The sequence below is a fragment of the Panonychus citri genome, unplaced genomic scaffold (genome assembly GCF_014898815.1).
Source record: "Panonychus citri isolate SS breed McGregor unplaced genomic scaffold, ASM1489881v1 Contig00100, whole genome shotgun sequence".
In the NCBI taxonomy this organism is placed as follows: domain Eukaryota; kingdom Metazoa; phylum Arthropoda; class Arachnida; order Trombidiformes; family Tetranychidae; genus Panonychus; species Panonychus citri.
This window is the reverse complement of record NW_026515505.1, coordinates 520,685-544,628: the sequence shown is the minus strand read 5'-3', so window position 1 is coordinate 544,628 and position 23,944 is coordinate 520,685. Positions and strand designations below refer to the sequence as shown.

Here is a 23,944-nt window from a genome sequence, read left to right as displayed (position 1 = left end):
CAGAGATACAGAGAGAGTGAGAGATGAACAATTGGAAGATAAAAGTGATGAGGATAACTTGTAACTCGAAAAGATGAAATAAACTTTTCGCAACTTTTTTTCTTCGATCAATCCAACAATCAACTAATTGTTTATTAAGTGTAGAAATTGGATTATCAATAATGTTAACAATCTAAATGATTCTCAAAGTGTTCATGTCTTTATTAATCACAATGAAAGATTGTCTGAGTTTATTGAGAGGAAAAAAATTCGATTGAATTTTTTTTCCTAATTTTCATCCCGAATTCAGAGTGACCTTTACATTAGTCAGCCAAAAGTGTCCAGGAATCTTATTCATATGAAATTTCCACATCATTCACCATAATAATCAAGTGGATGGAATAAAATATTCATATAATCTGATTGGAACAAAAAAAGTTTCGAATTTTTTTCTCTCTTTTTTACCTTCGATCAACATTTTCGACATACAAAAGTCCCAATGGATTTTGTGAATTACTGTTACTTGTATTTACTTATACTTCTCTATGTAACAATCAAAGGTAAGCTGATTAACTACAGATTTATGGTGATCATCACAACTCAATTAGCGTTCAAACGTAACTCATTTTAGTGATTCTATCAATCCTTTAATTATCTATCATTAAGCTAAAGATAAAACAGTTGAAATCGCTCAGAATTCATCATGAATATTATGAGTTTCATCGTTATCATTGATTGTGGTTTAATCTGTTTGTCAAGTTGAGAAAAGTTCTCGGAAGCGGAAAAACTTTGACTCGAAAATTTTCCTCCTCAACCTTTCTTTGGAACTTTTCGTTTTTTTGTTTCTTCCTCCATGGTAAATGTTTATCTTCATGGATCATGAAATTTGATGGAATAATGTTCATCTCTCTCTCTCTATTTGTGTCCCTCTTTTGTAATGATAAGCATCATCCCAGAGGAAACAGAGGAAGTAGAAATGGAATCATTATTATAAGAACTATTTTCCCCTGAATTTCATGGTAATATTCATTTCTCCTAAAGTATATATATTCATTCAGTATGAATGCTTCTCCACATAGATATATATTCTTGATGTTAGATAACATTTGAAATGAAACTTTCGGTTATCATGATAAAGATTAATTTCATCAGAATCATAGTGTAATATCTGCTTATCATCTCATGTAAAGTGTTCATGAGACTCAGGGTAATGTTAAGGTGATCAGATTACCTTTCTGAATATGAACAATATTTTTATAGGTCCTAGTATAGGTTAGTGATCAAGAATTCACCATGGAAATGATTTGGAATATTAAAAATTGGAGCTTTGAATATGATGAAGAAAAAAAGTCGAAAATTATTCCAAAATTCAAAAAGTTCTAATGGAAAAATAGACTGAAATTCATCAATTGGGATTCGAAACTCTTCAAGGGTCAAGATTAGAAGTCCAATAAATGGAATTATGAAAATTTCTATGAATTTACAAGAGGAAGTAAAAAATTCTTATATCATGAGATTAATCCATTCCAATTCATAATTACTCATGAATATCGAAACGATAAGATCTAATCGAATAAGTAAATTATCAGAATGAATAATTAACTAATTGAGAACGAATAGAAAAAAGTTTTCGAACTCAACTTTTAATAAGTAGAACTTTTTTTCTTTACTTTTACCTTTTAAGAAACTTTTTCAACTTCGAATTAAATCAACTTAATGATCAATTGATTATCATCAAGTTAAATTATTAACATGATGATGATTGGAAATTTGAAAAAAAATCAAATTCAATGAAAAGTTGATAAGCTTCATGATAATAATCATCATGATGGAGTTGATGATAAACTCCCACCAGTGGGATGACTTGTAAAAAGAGACACAAATTGTAGTCAAAAAAATAAGATTGACATTGTTACATGAATGAGATCCATTCCCATGAGAATCTGAATGATTGAATTACCATGATGATGAAATTTATGATGATCAGTTGCTGATAATGATAGAGATTATTATCAGGTATCAATTGTGACAACCTGAGTGCTTGTGAAAGTTAAGAAAACTAATTTAAAGAGAATTTTGAATTATTAAGATTTTTTATTCTCGAATTTTATTTTTCGAGTTGTTAGTTTTTAAAATCTTTTCGAAATGAACAATGAACAAATTCATTTTCTCACTCAACTTATCATCATTTTCATTCAATTCCCCATGTAAAAAGTTATCACTAATGAGAATTTTTCTCTCTCTTGTTGTTCATTTCCTTTCCTCTTTTATTCACGAGTTTCCTCATGAATTTAACTGAACAATCATGATGATATAAGATCTATGACCATGAAGATGTTACTCAAATGATTAAATTGTATTCTTAAAAGTTGATCCTCTAATTAAACTTGATCTTAAACAATTTGAGAGTTGAGATAATTTAATAAGTTGATGTAATTATCTTAGGGAATTGGAATTGATGAAAAATCCGAATCATTAGTTGAATTGTAAACCTGAGAATCAGCTGATCATCTGAATCAGAATTTTGCTCTTTCTTTTCTCTCTTTTTCTCCCTCAACTTATTCAGATGATGGATCAGGTTCATCTTAATCTTAATGTAACATCTTCACAAAGATTTCGGTGTAATTTCTCAGTTCCAAAGGCTTTTATCTCAATATTTTCTCTCTCTCTCTCTTTGGGCTCAGAATTTATATTCTCTAATAAAATTCATGACTCACTTTGAAGAATAGAAAATGTTTTAGGAAGTTTTCTCTTTCTATTCACATGGATGAATTTCTTCATGAATCTTTTCCTTATCTCTCTCTCTCTCTCTTACTAAAAGTACTCGGTGATAACTTGGCGAAAAAGAATCGACAGAATTTTCAGATTTCCCTTCATGGGATAGAACCACTTACCTACTTTAGATGTAACTTATTATTATCATTTGAATTCATGGTAAGCCTTTTCCATGTCAATTCTATGTGAATGTTTACATTGTCCGGGTGAAGAAAAGTTACTCAATCTTTTTTTTTGTGTTCGAACTTCTCTTCAAAAAAAAATCCGAGAAAAGTTCTGACCCTGAATTAATTCAATGTACATTTTGAGAACCTTTTAAACTCATAAAAGTATTAGAAAAAAGTAACAATGAAACTTTTCGACTACTTCGAAGTGAGTCAGAAATGGAAAAGTTCTACTCACTCTCTTTCGAGTGTTAATTAGCATGAATAATGTAAACATCCTGTGGACAAAAAAGATTCAAAAGATGAAGGTTCGAACAAAGTTTGTGATTTAAACCACAAAAAAGTTGCTCTCAAGTTTTGATTCTTTTCATATGAAAATATGATTCATACGATTCCAAATTGACATCTACCCATGAACATGATGTTTCCATTTTTAAGAAAAAGAATTCAAAGCCTCAGGCCTTCTAGACTTTGATGATTGTGAGGTTGTCCAATTGAATATGATCGGTCAGCTATCATGAACACTAATCAGTGCTGAAGATTTTCAATACTCGGTGGATATTATTGCATTATCATTGGAAAGGTAAAGTAAACTTTTCAATTGAAGCGTAAGACTTTTTATATTTCATGAAAGAAACATGATGATTCTGATGAAAAAGATTCAAGGAAGAAGAAGATAAAAAGATGATAGAGAGAGAGAGAGAGAGAGAGAGCCAGGGAGTGGAGATGAAAAGAGTTAAATGTTGGAATTGGTGTGAAAAATAAACAAGATTTTCATGGTATCCATGAAAAGGAAATACACAGAATCTGAGAAAGAAAAGAAAATTCTTTAGAGAATTTGGAGAGAGAGAGAGAGACATGGAAGATAAGGAAGATAAAAGAAAAAGAGAATTTTTTTCTCAATGAAGATGAAAAGTTTATCCACCAACAGATTGAGTGTTTGTTTATTATCTGTATCTATTTGCTGTCCATGAAAAAAGGTGATGAAATGAACTATCAGTTGATATAAACAGTAAGCTAACAAATAGCATGATATGAACATGGTCAATTCAGAATCAGATGAAAGTTGATTAAGATTCAAAAGTGAATCACCAACGATTTATTTCAATGAGAGCAGCAAAAAAAATTTACATTTGATCTGAAAAATTGATGATTCTTTTCACCATAAATAGTGATTGATAATTGTCTCTATTTTTTTAAATAGAGAGTGAGAATAACAAAATAAAAAAAAATCACTCAACTTATTATCTGTTGAACATGATAATCATCACCATGAAGACGAAATCAGTTGTCAATCAATTGATTCACAGTGAGAAAAAAAAACCTCAACATTAGCGCTTCAAGACATTTTTATCTGACATTTTCAATGTTCACCAATTCAATTGAATAACTATCATCATGTATCAATGAAAATCTACTGGAAATTTTTTCTTCTCCTTAAAATTATTATCAATTCCTTCATCATCATCACTTATCTTCAATTTATCCAGCAGAATCCTTCCCCTGAACCTTATTATCTGTTATATAACATTTTCAAGTGATGGGCTGAGGTGATTCTCATTCAATAACATGTAACACTTATTTCACACCCTCGCTCGTTAAAAAAATATTTATCAATCTCCCACCTTGTGAACATTATATAATATCAACCATCATCATCAGTGTTCAGCAAAAAATAGTTGAGTAAATAAAAGAGAGAGAGAGATTCATGGGGAGAGAGAAAAGTTCTGATATCATGTTAGCTTTTCAGCTCACGTTTACTTTTCCTTTTTTTAAATGATTCACTCAGATTCTGTAAAAATGAAAGATAAACTTTACAGATCTAATCAGAGGGAAATAGGAAGAGAAAGATATTTATCTTTAACTCAGAACTTTGTCCAGAACTTTTTTCCTTCTTCCTTTTCCTATCGAACTGATATTGATTTTTTCTTCTTTTGGAAAACTTTTTTCACTTTTCTTTCAAGTTTTTCTCGTCGAGTTTACATTATGTTGATTGTACCAACAAGAAGAGGTTAAATTATTTGACCAACGAAATTATATTGTGACTGGTCAATTGATGGTCAATCATAAACTTTGTTTATCTTTAAAACTGTCAATCAATTTCGTTAGTTAACCATTGGCTCATTTTTGTCTTTCTTTACAAAATTCATTCGCGATGATTTCAGTCAAATTGTGATAATGATTAACTGTTGATTATCATCATCCAAATTAATGGTTATTGAATCTGATCAATTGAAAAACAATACTCATGAGATTTACATCATTTCACTTTCAGTACAAAATGAAGATGAGTGAATGAAGATGAAGATGATAAAATCTCATGATTTAAGTGAATGGTAAAAATAACGGTAAAACCAATTCGAGGAAGAGAAAAAAAAATTAACCATTTATTTTAATTAATCTCAAGGCTCTTAACTGTTTAGCTAATCCTCATAGTCTATAAATAGTAAGAAAGTTAATTTGGTAAGTTAATCAACTCAAGGTAATGTAGTTAACTGAATAACCTAGAAAACAATCAAAAAAAACCCAATGACAATCAACCCATTGAAAAGGTTCAAATCAAGACAATTTAAAGGTTATCGGTTTAACTATTGTTACTTTTGTGATAATTAAATTGTTTCAAGATTAACATGATTATCATCTTGTAATCGGATGATGAAATTGTTACAGTTTGAACATAATGTTTACTGTTGATATTATTTGTATAAATATGATAACACTTACCTGGAGGGATTGATGAGCATCATGATGATGATAATGAGATAATATGAAAAATTAGTCAATTAGATGATAAACTTTACCTTGATCCACTCAATCAACTCAAGTTTCCCTTTAATATATGTAATATTTATCCTCATTGGGAATTCAGTTCAATCTAATAATCATGATGATCAATTTATCTTCATCATGATAGGAATCACTTTCTATTGACCATTTTTATCATCATCTTATCAGATTATCGGATGATAATCATTGAGAAGCTTTTACCTAAAGTAACCATTGAAAATGTTGATTCCAATCCCTTCAAGCTTGATAACATTTGAATTGATCCCTTAAAGTTTCATCATCATGTTTACCATGATAATCAACATGATGATCATCCTCATCTTTTTCATGATAATTATCAAATAATATGTTTCTCCCAATCAGATTTAAAGAAAAGTTCATGGGTTCGAATATTTTTTTTGCTCGATTCTACATTATTTTCAGATTCGATTGACAATTAAAAGTATGTTAATTCCTAATCTTTGATTTTATCTATTCAATGATTATATTCCCATCATCATGTCATCATTATCTTCATGGTGATCATGAAGATGATGGAAATAGATTCATCATCTCTTGTGACATCTTCTCATCTCACTCTCTCTCACTCTCTCTCTCTCACTCGCTCTCATTATCTTCATTCTCATTTACCTTTACCTTTTTTTTCTTCATCAGTTCAGTAATACTTATCCATCATCTGGTGACTTCCGTCAACCGGAAATGACCTTTTCCATCAACAATGACCATCACTTTCCTCGCCCCACATCAAACTTTCATTATCTTTCTGATGATTACAATTATATCTCAAGTTTTTGTTTACTTTCATATCAATCATTTAAATTAGACAATCAATGGTTTTTATGTACTAAATTGTGATCAGTAAATTGTTGCGAGTTAATATTGTTTAGACTGTCCAATATTTACACCTCTCTAAATTGTAACAATTACTCATTTCCATGACTTGATCGATTAACAATTAGAATCAACATTTTCTAGTCATTCTTAGCATTCATTTGATAATCAATTGATTGTAACTCAATTTATTTCATGTTATTTACTCACATCTTTTTTTTTGGTTAACTAACAATTAACTGCAGTAAATTGTAACAATCAAGAGACAATGAAAGAGGAAAAAAACTTTAACAATTTACTGATTATCGAGAGTAAAAAAAACTCAGGTAACAACAATAAGGAATCTAATCTTGATTTGATCAACTCAATTAAGTCTGTTGTTTTTATCAGTTAATTGTCAAGTTAATCAACACCCACAATCAAGTTTAAGCTAAATTGTAACATTATCCTTTACATGTTAATTTAGTTTGTACTTTGAATGATTCACTAATTGTGTCATTGTTATGATTATACAGATATAGTCATTGTTTAATCTGATACAATTAGCAATTTTATTTACATACAGTTAATTATTATTCAATTTCAATTAATCATTAGATTGTATCAATACTACTGAAATATAACCAAACTTACTAATTGCAACAATTAACTGTCATTAAAAGTGCAAATTAATTTGTACGGTTGTTCAAGTCCAAACAAAATTTACTTTTTATTTTGGTTTACAATTAACAACATTATCATGATTAACATGATTAATGGTTGAACGAGTTCGTGATGACACCATGATAATCATAATCCGGATCCCAGGGTAACAATTAGCTAATTGTCAATGGGATTAAAGTCAAATATATAACATACATGTATATTACTATTGAAGGCAAAACCAAAACCCAAATATCTTAATTAGATCAATATTTCAATCACAATTAACCGGTAATTATGTTACTCTTAGTTTAATTGTTGTTATTCTCTCGTTGCTTATTCAGAATCAGATTTAACGTCTCTCCAAGTAATTAAATTTGAAGTTCCTGAAAAAGTGGTTGCCGGTAATTCAACTAAATTAATTTGCTCAACGGGACCTGATTTCGGTAGATTGGCAACAATTAAATGGTATCGTAACGATTCAGAGTTTTATCGAGTCCAATTTAAACCTCCAAGGATGAAAACATTTCCCGCCGTGGGAATCCAAATAAACGTAAGTTTTAATTGTTGGAAACCTTTCATTTGTAATCTTAAATCCAATCAATCTAATTGTCCATTAATCCATAATTAGAAAGATAAAAATCAACACTCATGAAGAAAAATTAATATCATTGTTATTAAATCGAGAACTTGATCATGATAATCAGTTAGAAAGGTGATAAAAAAGGAAACTCATTAAAGTGTAATAACTTTTTTACGACAAAGAAAAAGTTTCGTCGATTTTGTTTTCCAAAGTTCTAATGAGCAATTTGAGTAAATTCTAACTGTTGGAGTTTAATTTGATACAAATTGATTATTATTCAGTGTTAGATAAGAAATAAAAACCAATGCAATCAAAAGGGATAAGAGGAAAAATGAACAAATAATAAAAAGGTATCATCGAAACAAAATAACATTGTTATCATCATCATCTTCATCTTCATCACTTTATCATCACCAAAATAGCAACAACAATAAAAAAGATTCATTCATTTTTAAACAACAATTTTCACAGTCTATTTGTTTGTCATCCTCATCTTCATCCTCCTCCACAATTGACTTGATAATGTATCTTATCATCATGTTGATCATCATGATGATCAATATCATTTGGATGATGAAGATGTTTAAAACTGTATCAACTTCATCCTCCTCTTTCTGATCACTTGCTTGTAATACTTTCAACATCACTTAGTGAAAACTTGATTTTCTCCATCATCTTTATCATCTCTTTGTCTTCCTTTTATCATCTTTTAGATATCATTCCATTTATAAACATAGATCACAATCCTCTCCACCCTTACCTGATTATCCACCTTGAATCCCATGGATTATATTCAAACATTTACCTAAGGAAAAACATCTGCTATGGGAAATAATATGCTGAGAAAAATGTTGTTTTTTTTCATATATTTATGTATCTTATTTACATGATATAACATTATCATTTGAATGGATGGATGAACCAATTCAGTTCAATAATCTCAATCTATGAGTTCATTCATGATGATAATGTTTACACAAAGTGAGAAATCAATGAATAATAATGATCAATTCAAGTGACTCAATTTAATGTTGAAATAAATTAGACGAAAATGATCAATGGTCATTATTAGAACTCGATTTTAACATATTATGACCAGAAAAACTCGTAAAGTTACATATCGATAATTTTTTCGTATCTCTTCAAATTATAAAGTAACAATTTAAATCTCAATTCTCTCTCTCTCTCTCATCCTCTGGGAGTAAACTATGTGAAATGTTTGATTCATGATCATGAAACAGATTACCGAAGATAAGTTCATGATGATGATCAGAAACCACATGAAAAAAACAGAATCAACAAGATGAAAATTCTGCATAAGTGATAGAAGTAAAAAAGTTCCAATTCATATTCCCATGGTAAGAGAAGATGAAATGAAGATGATGAAACTCGACGACGGCGGAGTGAGTGAGAGAGAGAGAGAGAGAGAGAGAGAGAGAGAGAGAGTATGAACAATTGACTAAATCATGAAAAAATTATAATTGTCATCAGAATTCATGATCAAATTGATTAAGTTGATCATTTGAGATGGTTGAAAAAAAGTAAACATGTTATAAATACACGATAAAAAAAACTATCATGACAACTCAATGAGTGATTACCATTGAAAGCTATCATCCTAATCATCATCATTATCATCAAGTGTGAATCATTTGATAATAATAAACGGTAAATATTATCATCATCGTCATCATGTATGAGATGAGAAAGATGATAAAATATTACAATCATTTTTTATCTAACATCCTTTTTCCTATTTTTCTTACTTTCATCTTCTTTATCTATGTTTCTCTTACACTCAATTCACTTCATCATCCTCATCTCAACAACATGTATCATCATCATCATCATCAACAACAATATCATACAACTGACCAGTGGTCACTTAAACAGAAAGAGAGAGAGAGAAATAAAAACAAGGATATTTTATTCATGATAATAATACAATTTACAGGAAGTTGGTTGGATATACAGAGTGAGTGTGGGTGTGGATAGTCAGATGTGGGTATCGCGTGAGTGGGAGATGATGATGATGATGATGAGGAGGAAGATAAAAAAAGTATATTATCTAGTCATTAGTACAAATAGACATAAAGTTGATGGAAGTGAAAACTTCAAGTGATGATACTGATGATGTTTTCAAATGGGAGAGGAGGTGGAGAGGGTTGATGGGAGGAAGGGAGAGGTCAGGAAGTGATAAAGGATGATAGAGATGATGATAATCATGATAAAAAGTAATAGATGAAAGAAGAAGCTTTTTAAATGATATAACTAGTTAGCTTTTTATTTATTTACTTTGTTTTCACCATCAACGAGATACTTTTCCTTGAACATTAAACTCAAACAATTGGACCTCGAAAAGACAAAATTTACCGTTAACTTTATATGATGTAAACACTTCTTACTGGTCAAGATAAATTATCGGCTCGAAAATCATTCACAATGAATTTTAATCCACATGATGAATCTTCATTCCAAGATAAATAGCATTTTCGCGTTTCTCAATGGTCAATTTCGAGTCTCTTTCAAATTGATTAGAACTTTTCTTATCCCTTTTCGATTTTAGGAAGAAAAATCTTCCAAAGGAATTGTTATTCTGGACAATGTTACCTTAGAAACCGCAGGTAACTTCAGGTGTGAAGTGACCAGAGAAATGGACTTTACAACTCATGAGAAAAACGGAACCATGGATGTAATTGAAATGTGTAAGTGTAATTGGTACAATTACAATTTCAAATAATCTAATCTCTGTCTCTGCCTGTTCCTCTTTCTTTCTTTGTGTTTTATACAATTGACCATCATGATTGACCACAACATTATCATGTCCAGTGCCTCCTCTCCCAGGAGATTCAAATCAATCTTCAACACCTCTATCAAGGACAACGATATTTATCATTGCAATTACTTCAGTGTTAATGTTAACCTGTTGACTGATAACGTTGATAATGATAATAACAGTAACTAAAAGTTGATTAAGTTAATTGTTGTTACTTGTGTGTATTATTATCATTATCATATTAATTTTACATCAATTCAATTCGGTTCCTTTTTATTGTGGCTCAATAAACAATCAATGGACATGATTGAATTTACAACAAAGTTACACCAATGCCTTGGACTAATTCATACAGTTAATCATCATCATCAACTTTGTTTCTCAATTAATATCATCATCAAGTGATGAAAACTGAAAACATCATCAGCATATATTTTAAAAAAGTGAAAGTTAATCCAAACCAAATCATTAGCTTATCAATTTACTAATTACTTTGGTTAATCATCTGTTAATTGTGCTAATTGTGAAGGGATCATAAAGGGAATCCATTTTGATTTGGAAAATTTTGTTTTTTGTTAATCAATGAAATTGTAAATTTTTATCATCAACATCATGATCCTGGACAATTTAACTTATCATGTAAAAATCAGCGGTTTTTAATTAATCTAATTAACACAGTTTTCTTGTTTATTTCCCTGTAGATTAATTAAATCAATTGGATTAATCATAAAGTTGCAAATTGTAATTGAGTTTTAATATTTAACTGAAATGATTAAACAAACGAAAAGGTGACAATTAATAAATTACTGTTTATCTAAATTGTTACAGTGATTTAAACATAATCTTTAATTGATTTGTCGACTTGACCAATGGTCAGATGTTGATGGATTTTTCCATTGGGTCAATTTTAGAAGGGGAAAAAAGTTCTAACAAGTTCGATGAATGAAAAGTTTTTTATTCGATTTATTTTTTCACCGAATCAAATGACAAATCAATTCGGAATGACCGTTGAATTATTGAGTCAATTAACTGGACAAACAATCAAAGTAACAGAAGAAGGAAAAAAAACTATCATCATGTTAATGAAATTCAGATGAAATTCTGATGAATGTTCATTGGAATAGAAAAGAAAAGAGAAACAAATCAAAAAAAAAAAAGAAAAAACTGTTCTCATTGCTCTTCAATCATCAAGGGGAGTTCGGTAAAAAGGTAAGATAGTTGATAATGGTCAGTATGAGATGACCAGTAGTCGAAAGTAATGAAAGTAATAAAAGATTTAGCCATAAATGTTATCCCTGTAAATGGACTTTCAAGATAAAGATAACAAGTTATTTTAATTTGATTCTGTTTTATATTAAGTATTTGTGTCCATCTGACTTATCTTTGTGCTGGTCACTCAAATGGACTTACTTACTGGTCATCTTTATCATCTTATGGTCAAAACATAAGAAGATCAAAGTAAAAAAAGCTAAATATAAATAAGACAAAACAAAAAGTAAAGTTTGTTCAATGACGATGATGATGATTATTCAACTCCCTTGATAATGATGATGATGATCAACATCAAATTAAATTTCAACATCATCAGCATTTAAACCAAACATTAAACTAACTCAATCAAGCGATTTGTTGATTGTCAACAATAATTGATTAACATTTTTCTTGCCCAATGAACAACTGAATCAAAGTTTGAAAAGTCTCTGAATTAATTTTTCCCCAATCATCATGGACAAGAATCACTTGTTTATAATATTCAGTGGGTTGGGTATTAAATTGTTCATCATCTAGTAATTGTTGTTATCTGATTGTTGTCCAAGGTTTAATGATGATTCTTGATTCCAATCTAATAGTTGACTGGACAATCAAAACTTATGATTACAATCTCAAGTGAGTTTGATGATATCATGAGCTAATGATTGGGCGATAACTTGATAATATTATTATTCTGTATTTACATTACATTATATTCATCATGTATATGAACATGATGATGGAGATGATGATAAGATTTGGTCCACTTTAAACACCCAAAATGAAAAGAGGGACCGAAATGTTGACCATGATGATGAACATAAGAGATGAACAAGAAATAAGGTAAACATTTCCGTTGGAAAATGGAATAGGAAATTCATAGAGAATCCATATTAATGATATTTTTTCTTCTTCTCTATCATCAGGGTAAAAGGAAGAGGTGGTTGGCTGGGTGGACAGTGGTCAAGTTGAATGGGAATCATGATGAAATTTACTTGAATCATTTTCCTTGTCAAAAAGTTTGAGTAAACAAACAGACAAACAACTTGAATGAATATGAATAATGATTATCAATGATAATATTGATTCTGTAATAGTTAAGTGTAATAATCAACTGATTATGATGAGAATCTAAGGAATGAACTTTTTTTACTCCATCTTCATCTTCATCTATTCATCATCACGGAAGTGGGAGGTTGTAGGGGAAGAGGGAAAAGTTTCCTCTCATAAACGGATGAGTTAAAGATCTGAATTCTTAGCACGGTTTTTGACCTATCATAATATTATCATCAACTTGAGCTCATAAATTTTGTCATGGTGATGAAGTTGATGAGTGTATATGAGGATGAGGATGAAGATGAGGTTACTAGTGAGTAGAGGATGAGACAGATGATATAAGCATCCGGTCATGGATGAAAATTGTCATTCAGTTGTGTTTCTTGTATGATATTTATGTGTCTCCGTTTTTATCTCAACATATTCAGGTAAAAATTTCAACTGAATCCATTGGAGCAATCAGAATAATAAGAAAACAACAAAGGCTACTTATCATCTTCATTATCATCCCAGTCATCATCATCTTCATCAGTAAAACCATCATCTTCTTTCATCATCTTTTATCTTCCACAAATATTATATATACTTTGAGTGAAAACTTTTTCCAACATCAACTCAACTCTTAACATGATGCAACTGAATCAGTTCAGATTTCCAACTTTTTTTTGTCTCTTTCATCATCTTCATCATCTCCCAAGACGATTCTCATCTTCTTATCCTCATCTCATCTTCAATCAATCCGATGATGAACATGATGATAACAAAAAATGTATCTTCTTATTATTCAATCCCTGATGAGATTTTATATCAGAATCAAGTTGATCAGCTCAGAATCAGTTATGATTCAATACTTTTAGTTTCCAATCATGTTATTAACATAATGATAATTATCACTTATCTTAATTAAAAGTGAATAGAGAAAAGCAAAAATTTTCTCTCTCTTTTCCAATTTTTCATCATCTTCTTAAAAATTCAATCTCATGCTGAGATGATGTGATGATTATCCTCATCCAATTTCATCATCATTAAAGCTCATGGTCAACCCATTGTCCAGTCTATTAACATTCAAACCGATTCTTATCCGTTAATCATCAGCAATCAAACTTTGTTTCTTGCCTTTGTTATTATCTATTAGCTGATCATCAATTATCAAAATTGGTGTTTTTTTGTTTCATCCTCATCCTCATCCTCATCATCTTATAACTACTAAGTAATTGGTCTTAATCTAATCCAGTAATTATTGATTTTGATTCCAGAAGAAAACAATCAACTAATAGTTACACCCTCGAGTTTATTATTATTGAAACTATGAATTGAATGTTAATCAAGTAAAGAAGCAATTTATATTCACCCAACAGATTAACTTATTGTCATAAATATATATTTTATCCTCTTCATACTGTGAATGATAATCAATATTATCATGGATTAATTCAGGATAATCATCAGAATCAATTTGATTAACACATAATCAAAATGAATCCACATTCAAACAATGAAAAAACTCAATGAACAAAAATCAATAGATAAAATGAAATCATCTTCATGATAATTCAACAAGATTCTCATGATAAAGATATAACAATAATAATAATATGAATAATTAATGAATATTATCATGAATGAATAACAAGGAAATAACTGAGAAAAGAAAAGCAAAAATTGTAACTTGCAATTTCCGGATTGTCCGGTGAAATCCATCACAGGTAAACAAAAGTATCAGATGATTTTCATGATAATAACCATGAGGATAAGTTGAATGAACAATCAGATTACAATTTAATTCAAATATTCATTGAAAATCCTGAATGAGAAAACATAATAATAATTTATTTACATTTGTCTTCTTGTTTGTGGTTACCAATCATTTGAATTTGAAACTTTCACCATGAGTTCATTGTTACTCGGATAAAACCAAAGACAATCCATCATGGTTATCATTGAATTTTATATTATCTTTCTTAATCTTTTACTTTCTATCTCCCCTTCAACCATGAAGATACATCTTTCATCGTAATCTTCATCATCATCATCATCATTATCATCATACTCTCACCAGAAAAAGAGTAAAACTTTCAGAGCCATTTGATTCCCATTCTTTTCATTTCTAATGATAATTGCGCCTTAACTGTAATTCTCATGATTCCTGAACTTTCCGAGTAATTAATTTGACAAAACCATTTTCTTGTATATTAATATGATAATAATAACGGCAATAAAATTAGTTGATTGTGCCACTTGGTTGAATTAAAATAATGTCAACTTTCTGGTTTCAAAGTTTCAGTTGAAAAAAACAAACTTTTTCCACCATGATAAATATACCACCGAACTCCCTCCCACTGAAATGATAATGATCATTACGATTATCATCATCATGATGATCTTGATGAATACATAGAAACCTTTTTAAAAGGATAAAATTTGCACTCTAAACATGGTGATGATTATCTATTGAAATGAGTTTCAATCTTACAATGATGAAAGTTCATGAGATAGATTCTGATGGAAATTGATTTGACAAAAAAAAGATTTCGAAAATTTTTTTCTTGTATTCATTGGAAATACAATATCCGATTCTGTCTGATTTTGATCTTTGATAATTGATAATCTTTTCTTACCCTTGGGTCATCTCCTTTGGTATAACTAATGGTCAATAGGGTGACTCATCATATTGATGAATTCAAAGTTAACCCCATGCTGATTTTATCTGCATTTTATGGTGGACAGAGTTTTAAAATTCCCCATGAATGATATTATCATGAAGTTGAACAATAGATCAGTTGAAAGGATAAACTCATTAGCATCATGATGAAGATATTTTTTTCCTCTTCGCAAACTTGCCAACCATTTGCACTCTTAATGGATGGTCAGTTTTTTTTCTCAGTTCTGCCCTGAAATTCAAAGAGAATTGGTCAAGATTCTTGTCGAATTTTTTTCTAAAAGTTCTGAACAACTATTCAAATATAAGATTCACTCTCTCAGTGGTCAGTTTTTGGATTGCTCTAAATGTTATTCAAAGTCAAGTGTATGGAGTTTATCATAATAATAGTATCTCTTTCACAGTGAATATAATGAAGTTTTTCCTCCTGGGGGTGGAAGATAAAAAGATGATGAAGAAGAGGGAAAAGGGCCAGGAGAATTTCTGAAAAAAGAAAGAAATTGAATTGAGTCTTTCTTTTTTCATCAGTCTTGTAAAGTGTTGAGTTTAAATTGAAAACAAGATGAATGTTGTAAAGTAAAGATGAGAGGATAAACTGAGAGAGAGAGAGAGAGGGTCAATCCCTGTAAGCATGATGACCATCACCTTTCAATGATGATAAAGTAGAAAAGAGGAAGATTATCTTCATCCCAGATTCTTAAGATCATCATGGAAACACACATATGATTCAAATTGTGATTCGATGAAAATGATTATCATTGGAAACAAATTGTTTGCGGATTTAGTTTAAACTGATAAGAAGATAATATTAACCATAACAATTTACTTTTCTTTCTTTCTCTCTTTCTTTTTATCTTCCGCATCCCAGTGATGAGATCTTGTTAGTATTATTTTCAAAGTCTTTTGTCAATGATAACAAATGATTGGTCAAGATTCTGTTCACGAATTCAGTTCGTTGCGAATGAACCTTTCATAATAATAAGAAAGAGGAAGATGATGATAATGATGAGAGAGAGAGAAAGTAACTTTTTTTTATTTATATCATTATCATCTTCATCCCATGAACCGACATCTTCATCCTTCTGGTTAAGAAACCACTTCACGGTATAAGTTTTAATCCAAGAAGATGATGATGATAAGGATGATTAGAATCATTTTGCTGCCAATCACGAGTCAATCCTGAGATATCATCTCACTATAAACATATTGACCAATGTCCATCATCATGGGAATATCAAGATAATTTCTGTTATCATGAATCACAATCTGGAACCGGAAATTCAATAACTTTTCTAATTTTCTTACAATATTTTTTTTCTTCAACTTCAATTCATCATTTTCTATTTATCCTCATTATTATCACTTCGACACAGTTTAAATTGTCTTGGTCAACTTTGATATCTTCAAATTAATAACCTCAATGACCTTTGGCAGTATATCAATCGTAACAGTTTCAAACTAAGGTCATTCTGTTAGGATTGACTCTCATTTGGTGATAATCAAGTTTATCATCATTTTGATATTATTATCATAATGAAAACCAAATAACATAATAGTAATTGTTGAATCTAAATGATTAATGAAAGAAAACATTTTAATATCAAATAATAGATTAACTTTAAATAAAAGTTATCAATTATCATTTGATATTATTTACACTTGGAGACATTTCAATACAATCACAATGAGTGATTAACGAGGGTTAATTGTTATATGAGAAAGATAAAAGAAAACTGAATTAAAATCATCATCATCATGGAAGATAAATAAAAAGAATCGATTATTTTTTTCTTCCTCAGAAAATTATATCAACTTATATTTTACCGAATAAAATATTTATATTATTTTTTTGTTTTGTTTCCATGTTAATGGTAACACAACAATCAAATAACAATCATTGATTGTTGATTATCTTTCAACTGGATTCAATGTTATAAACATTAACACTAAATGACATTAGTGGTTTAAGAGGCTTCAACCTTATGATAAATGTATTCTGAATCCATGGCTTTACTATCATCGTTATTGTTACTATTCAAAATTATTACGATTATTTATCATCTAGTATACACATTTATCCATATAAATGTGGGTACTTTAATCATATTTAAACAGTAATCATAATAATAACAATAATCATCATCATTATCATCATTATGATAACATGTTTGATATTATTTTCTTGTTGAAGTTAATTGTGATCGTTTTGAATGAGCTAATATTTTTTGCGAACATTAATTGACCTTGAATCGTAGTTTAGATTTTCAATGATTATTTTCCTCGATTTTGTAAATTAGAACTTTTTTTCGGTGTAGTAATTGTTTCTCTTCACTCGATGAATCTCTTTGATCTGGAAACAAAGAAAAGAAAATATTAGAGAATAAAATTTAATCAATTGTTCAAGTTTCTTATTTTCAAATTAATTAATTATTTGTATGTTTAAATGTTTGATTGTAATCAGTTGATTGTAATTACTTTTTGATTAAATAGTTAAAGAGGTTACGCCATCTAGAGGATGGAAATGTGATTGTGAAAAAATTGATTACATTTGGAAGATGAAAAATTCAAGTTAATCAACATAATTAGTGGTTTTGATTACTTTAAATTGTTACTCTTTCCATGATCAATATGTAATCAATTACATAAGAAATTGAAATTTAAAACTAACATAATCACAAGACCTTATAATCAAAACGTAGAGAGATCTTATCAAGAGCTGTAGGAATAATTAACAATCAAAAGACAGAAATTAACAATTAACAGTTGAAGGAAAAATTGTAGTTAAAACTTACAATATTAGTTTACGAGGTCACCATAAGTCTAATCGGTTGACAAAATCAACTGAATAGTAGGAAATGTTTGACATGAATCTTCAATTGTTTGAAAGAGGGAGAGATGAATCAACGATGATAATTAACCTTGAAATTTGATTTCTTTTTTCTTAAAGCAAATTGACCTTAATGGTGAAGACAAATTGCAATAAAACAAGTTGAAATGATTAAGTGCAAACATTGATTACGTTATTCAATTAGTGATAAAATCAATCATCACGAAAATGTAACCATGATGGTCAAAGATACTAAATCTTACTAATCAATGACAATTTCACCAGTGACCCAATTCATTGAATATCGTCATCAGTTAATTAGTTAAAACTCGATTGAAGGACAAATTACTACATCATATTCATGGAATATCATCACCAATGGAATATCAATTCGCTATAGAAAAAAAAATGAAAAGAAAAATAAAAATAAATATTAATGATTGAATCCATATTGTGAATTATTGATTCACTTGAATCATACTGAGAGTAATAGGAGTGATCAAGTTAGAATCAATCAGTTAATCATTGTGATTAAAATACAACAAGTTTAAAAGTTTTCTTCGACCGAAAATGATAATTAACATTGGGAATTTGAGATATTCGGTCGAGTGAAAGAGGTCAAGCTTATGGCCGTTTTTTTAGTGAAAGAAACGGAAGCGGAAGATAAGGTGATAATGAAAGTTTAGAATGATGTTTAACATAACAAATCAATGTAAACAATTAGCATAATGAGTGAAAAAAGGACTTATTTAAATTGAACATCCTTTTGTTTTCAATTTATCTTCATCCTTTTCTCAGTCTCAAGGCTTTTCCGTTGACAAAAAAACAACAACAATCTGAAAGGCCAAATATCCGGTTGGAAAAATGTATATATGATGAAGCAGATGACAGAAGATGAAAGTCGCCGGAAGTAGGATGAGATGGGAGAGAGAGGAGAGAAAGAGAATTTTTTCAAGAGGATGATGAAGACCGAGAGGGAGGGATAGGAAGAGAGAGAGAGAGAGAGAGAGGAGGGTGAAAGAATATTTATCTTGATGATTTTTTCCCTCCAAGAAGAAATAAACATTTCCTTTTATCTGTGATTTTTTCTGTTTTTTTTTGTTCGATTTCAAACATCTTACCTTTTCCACACCTCCCACCATCAGCATCATCATCACCTCCGCCTCCATAGTATTACAACCACTTAGCTCACTTATTAGTTTCTCTCTCTCACTCTCTCCCTCTTGGTAACAGTTTCCATTTACATTTTTCCATGTGAATGTTAATTTTGAAACTTATTAAACTGAAGAGTTTTTTTTTTCAAATCAATCATCTAACTGATTTAAAAATGATTTACCTTCAATTGTTGTTAACAGCAATTTCAATTGTCTCCACTTCGGCAGCTACCAAATCAGTGGTTTCAGGTTAGTTTCACTCTTTGCTTTAAGATTAATTAACAATGAATCACTAATTAATTTTTGCTCAACAGCTCCGGTTAATTGTGACAATTGTCCAGAATTAAAATACACTCATCATTATAACGCTAAAGGATGTAATCCAGTTTACAGATCAGGTTGTCCAAATTGTGTTGACCAATTTGATTGTCCAGTCACTCAAAAAGATTCAAATAGTGAGTAAACTTGATTTTTTATTTATCATCCAACAATCAGTTAATTGATCAAATCTGCCAAGAAAAATCTACCAATTAAAATATCGGGTTAGTAAAAAGGTTAATATTAATGTATATTGAGAGTTGTTTTTAATTGTTGTGACAATTTGATTTAACTGGTTAACATAATAATAAACACTTAACCTGATTAATTTTTCATCTTGTATCTCATCTTAATCATCCTCTTGATATAACCAATCAGATGATGATGATTGAAATACTTTCTCTTGAAATAAGAGTAAATCGTTGAAACGATAAATTGATGTATTGATATGATTAAATTAACTTACATTGGTTTTAATTGTTTGAAGAATGTTATTATGGTGGAGAAGCATATGAAATTGATTCAGATATTCGAGTATCCAATCCATGTACAATATGCCGATGTACAAGTCATGGTAACAATGAGACTGATATTTCATGTGCTCATGTTGAATGTCCAGAATTGTTTAACCGATCATTTCAAGACTCAAATGATACATGTTACTATTCATATAAACCTGGTCGATGTTGTGGTGCTAAGAGATGCCCCCGATCGGAAGATCAGGTCAAACCAATGGTCACTTGTTCGTATGAGGGAAAAGTTTATAAAGAAGGTCAACAAATTGAGCTTCCCGATTGTTACACATGCACTTGTACCGCTGATTTTAATGTCACCACGATAAAAAATAGTCCAGCTTGTCACCAACATATTTGCTATTTTAATACGAAAATGCTGGAAGATGGTTGCGTTCCAGTTTATCTTCCTTCTGGTTGTTGTTATTCCCAATTCCATTGCCGTAAGTAGAAACTATTATCATTAACAGAGGCATAAAATGTTTTACATATAAATTAGTTTAATTATGATAATGTTTCGTTTAGATTTGAATATTTGCTTACCTTTGTTTGGCTTTTTCGAATTTTTGTTTTGTTCTCTTCTCTTTTGATTGTTTCCGTTTTTGTCTCTTTCCAGCTCCACCCAACCTTGAACAGAGACGGAAAAACTGTCGCCAGGAACATTATTATGGTTATTGTGATCAGAATGTAACTCGTTATCGATTCGATTATGAAAACAGTACTTGTCTTCCGTTTACTTATTCCGGTTGTGGTGGTTCAGTGAATACCTTTGAATCTCAATCTGATTGTCTTGATTATTGCACATCACCCGATGAAGTTGTTAACACAAGTCTCACTCCTGGTCACTGTTTATATCATGGAAACTTGTATCCAATTGGATCTCAACTACAAACAACCCAAGGTTACACATGTACTTGTAATATTCCACCAGATTTTACCTGTATTATAAATAGTTAAAAAATCAATACAATTTGTAAATCAACTTGTTAAACATTTTGTGAGAAAAAGAAAACAAATAACAGCAAATGCTTAAAATAAAGAAACAAAGAAGCAGTTACCATAAAAGTAAAGGTATTCACCTCAACCAATTTAACCCTTTTCTCTTTGGTGGATGAATCAGCCATATTTCACCTAAAATATTAGAAAATAAAAGAGCACAGTTAACAGTAGAACAAAGAAAATTTAAAGAAAAAACATCAAAATCAACTCATTACACAATAATAATAGAATAACAATCAATAAATCAGTAAACGGAATCTCAACTCGTAACATTAAACACCATTTACCATTTACCTTTTAATCTCTCATAAGACAAATGGAAAATTAGAAGCGATAGTTTATTAGAGAATTAGAATAAAATTTGATGGTAGATGATCGACAATTAAAACGAAGAAAAAGAAAATAATTGAAACAATTAAAATTGAAAAAAGAAAACAAATTAATGAGAATCAACGAATCCTATTAGTAGCTTTTCCACTCAAGCGATGTCGCTACTTGTTGTTCTTCGAATTTGAATGTGAATCGATCCACCAGATGGAGCAAAACGAAGATTTTTTGGCAGAAAATTTTGTTTCATTTTCTCATTTGATTCAAATTCTCATTGATGGTGAATTCTTAACAAATAAACAGTGAAGCAAGTGAGTTTAAGCAAGCTTAGGAAGTGAATTTCTTTCTCTTTCTCTACATAAGTGAAATACATCAAAATGGCAGATCCAAATCACCCGAGAGTACGAGCCAAAAAAAGGTCTGGTAATTCTGACTCTACTGTTCATCAATCCAAGAGAGTTTGTCAAGAAGAATCTGAAGAGGTAAGAAAATAACTACTCAAGTAATACAAATCAATCTCAATGGCTCGAAAGAGTAGAATACTGTCACTTGATAATAGTCGATTGCTAACAGAATCCTTAATGATAAATTTTTTTCCTCACCTCTTTCCATACTCTATCATACGTAGAATGCGGATCAGGGAATACTTAAACAGTTACTCTCCTGCCTGAAACGCTTTGACACAAAAAACGAGATGAATATCTTTAAGCAATGGTCAAAACTGATGGATGATGAAACAATCAACATGGTGATACATGAAATTGAGGATTTCATGCTACAGCCAATAGACGAAGACTATTCTGATGAAGAAATCGCACTTCTTACCCAATTCCTCAAGTTAAGCCAAGAACCGGAGCCTACTATTAATAACTCAATTGCAGCCCCGACAATCGATCCAACAAAAATTCCCTTTAAAGATAATGAAAAACAAAATATCTTTATAAACTATCTACAGAAAAATAAGATCCCTTCCCACTGGCTGAATGTTGAGACAATTGAAACGCGTCCGATGATTGTTGTTACAATTACGGTTGGAGGGAAGCCGGTTGATGGATTTACAACAAAAGCAGCCTTCAATCAACTCTATGAGAAATATGGTGTAAATCACATTCACATTGAAAATTCGTTTCCTGCCAAGGATTCAATTAGAGTAATGGTAGATAATCAACACTCACAGAAAACAGTAATGGAAGAAATAAACAACATGGCATCTGAAAAATATAAAATATCGGCGATGATACAACCATTGAGAGACCCACAAATATATCTGTTACTAAACGAGATGGTCGATGAAAAAAGTAATTCTGTATGGATTGAGAAATTCAAAAAGTACAATAAATTGGATGAAAAACATGAAATTCATTGGGTTTCGTCGTCCAAGATGCGGAATGGCAAATACAAAACAGTTCTCTCGGTCAACTCGATCACCAGGTCCCTGATTGAAAGATTTAATGGGAAGGTAACCACTGGCTGTCAAAAAATCGAAGTATATGACAAGTTTAACATCATAATATGTGCCAATTGCTCCAAATATGGACATAGAGCATTAAACTGTAGATTCAAACGAGTTTGTGGACACTGCTCTGGTAACCACACAGGCAAATGCACCCAAGCTCCAAGTGATTGGTTATGTCCAGGCTGCAAAGGGCCACATTCTATCTTCTCAAGAGAGTGCCCGACCTTCTTGATAAAACTCAAACCTGAACTTGAGAAGATAAACCACCAATACAACTATGTATTCTTGGATAATACCAGAATCTGAAACTCATATGGACTAATTGCTTTCTAATGCTATTGACTAAACTGATCGAATTAGCTCTTGCCCATTTTGCCACTCGAATTGAATCTGGTTGAAAATAAAACGAAATGAATAAACAATAAATCATGCCTTCCCTTCTTTATTTTTCCTTCTTAATCACTCTTTTATTACATCTATACTAAATCATCAGTATAATCAAGCGCTACAAATAGAACTTGTTCTTTTCGAATACATGAATCACACTATTTATAACTCATTCGAGGGTACGCTTCGAAACATAAAGATCAGTATAACTATGATTAATTCGTCTTAACTGATTAACAATCATCTTCCTCATCTGTGGGCAATGATAATAATACACAGAATGACCCAGCTGGTTACAACCAGGACATAACCAGCTACTTCTACGATCCTTATAGGGACATCTGCCAGTCACATGCCCTTGACAACATTTGCCACATCTTGGTTGGGATCTACAATTTTTAACTGTATGACCATATGTGGTACAATAATCACACACACGGACGGATAAGCAATCATAAAAC

General features: G+C 30.4%; 2 protein-coding genes and 2 long non-coding RNA genes across 4 annotated transcripts; 2 read left to right on the top strand and 2 right to left on the bottom strand.

Moving 5' to 3' along the window:
- The first annotated feature begins 19 nt into the window (after positions 1–19).
- Positions 20–11,430, top strand: LOC128388515 (uncharacterized). Its single transcript, XM_053347926.1, has 4 exons — positions 20–539; positions 7,523–7,731; positions 10,328–10,466; positions 10,591–11,430. The coding sequence occupies exons 1-4, from the start codon at positions 479–481 to the stop codon at positions 10,689–10,691; spliced, it is 510 nt and encodes a 169-aa protein (XP_053203901.1). The 5' UTR covers positions 20–478; the 3' UTR covers positions 10,692–11,430.
- A 78-nt stretch (positions 11,431–11,508) lies between these two features.
- LOC128388516 (uncharacterized) lies at positions 11,509–20,408 on the bottom strand. The gene is made up of 4 exons (XR_008325281.1): positions 20,269–20,408; positions 19,667–20,007; positions 18,296–18,724; positions 11,509–17,853 (listed from the first exon to the last, which is right to left on the bottom strand). It is a non-coding gene; the product is annotated as an uncharacterized LOC128388516 (long non-coding RNA).
- LOC128388514 (papilin-like) lies at positions 19,490–21,384 on the top strand. The gene is made up of 4 exons (XM_053347925.1): positions 19,490–19,733; positions 19,799–19,939; positions 20,290–20,757; positions 20,931–21,384. The coding sequence occupies exons 1-4, from the start codon at positions 19,589–19,591 to the stop codon at positions 21,269–21,271; spliced, it is 1,095 nt and encodes a 364-aa protein (XP_053203900.1). The 5' UTR covers positions 19,490–19,588; the 3' UTR covers positions 21,272–21,384.
- LOC128388517 (uncharacterized) lies at positions 21,083–22,087 on the bottom strand. Its single transcript, XR_008325283.1, has 3 exons — positions 21,608–22,087; positions 21,373–21,445; positions 21,083–21,252 (listed from the first exon to the last, which is right to left on the bottom strand). It is a non-coding gene; the product is annotated as an uncharacterized LOC128388517 (long non-coding RNA).
- Positions 22,088–23,944: the final 1,857 nt, after the last annotated feature.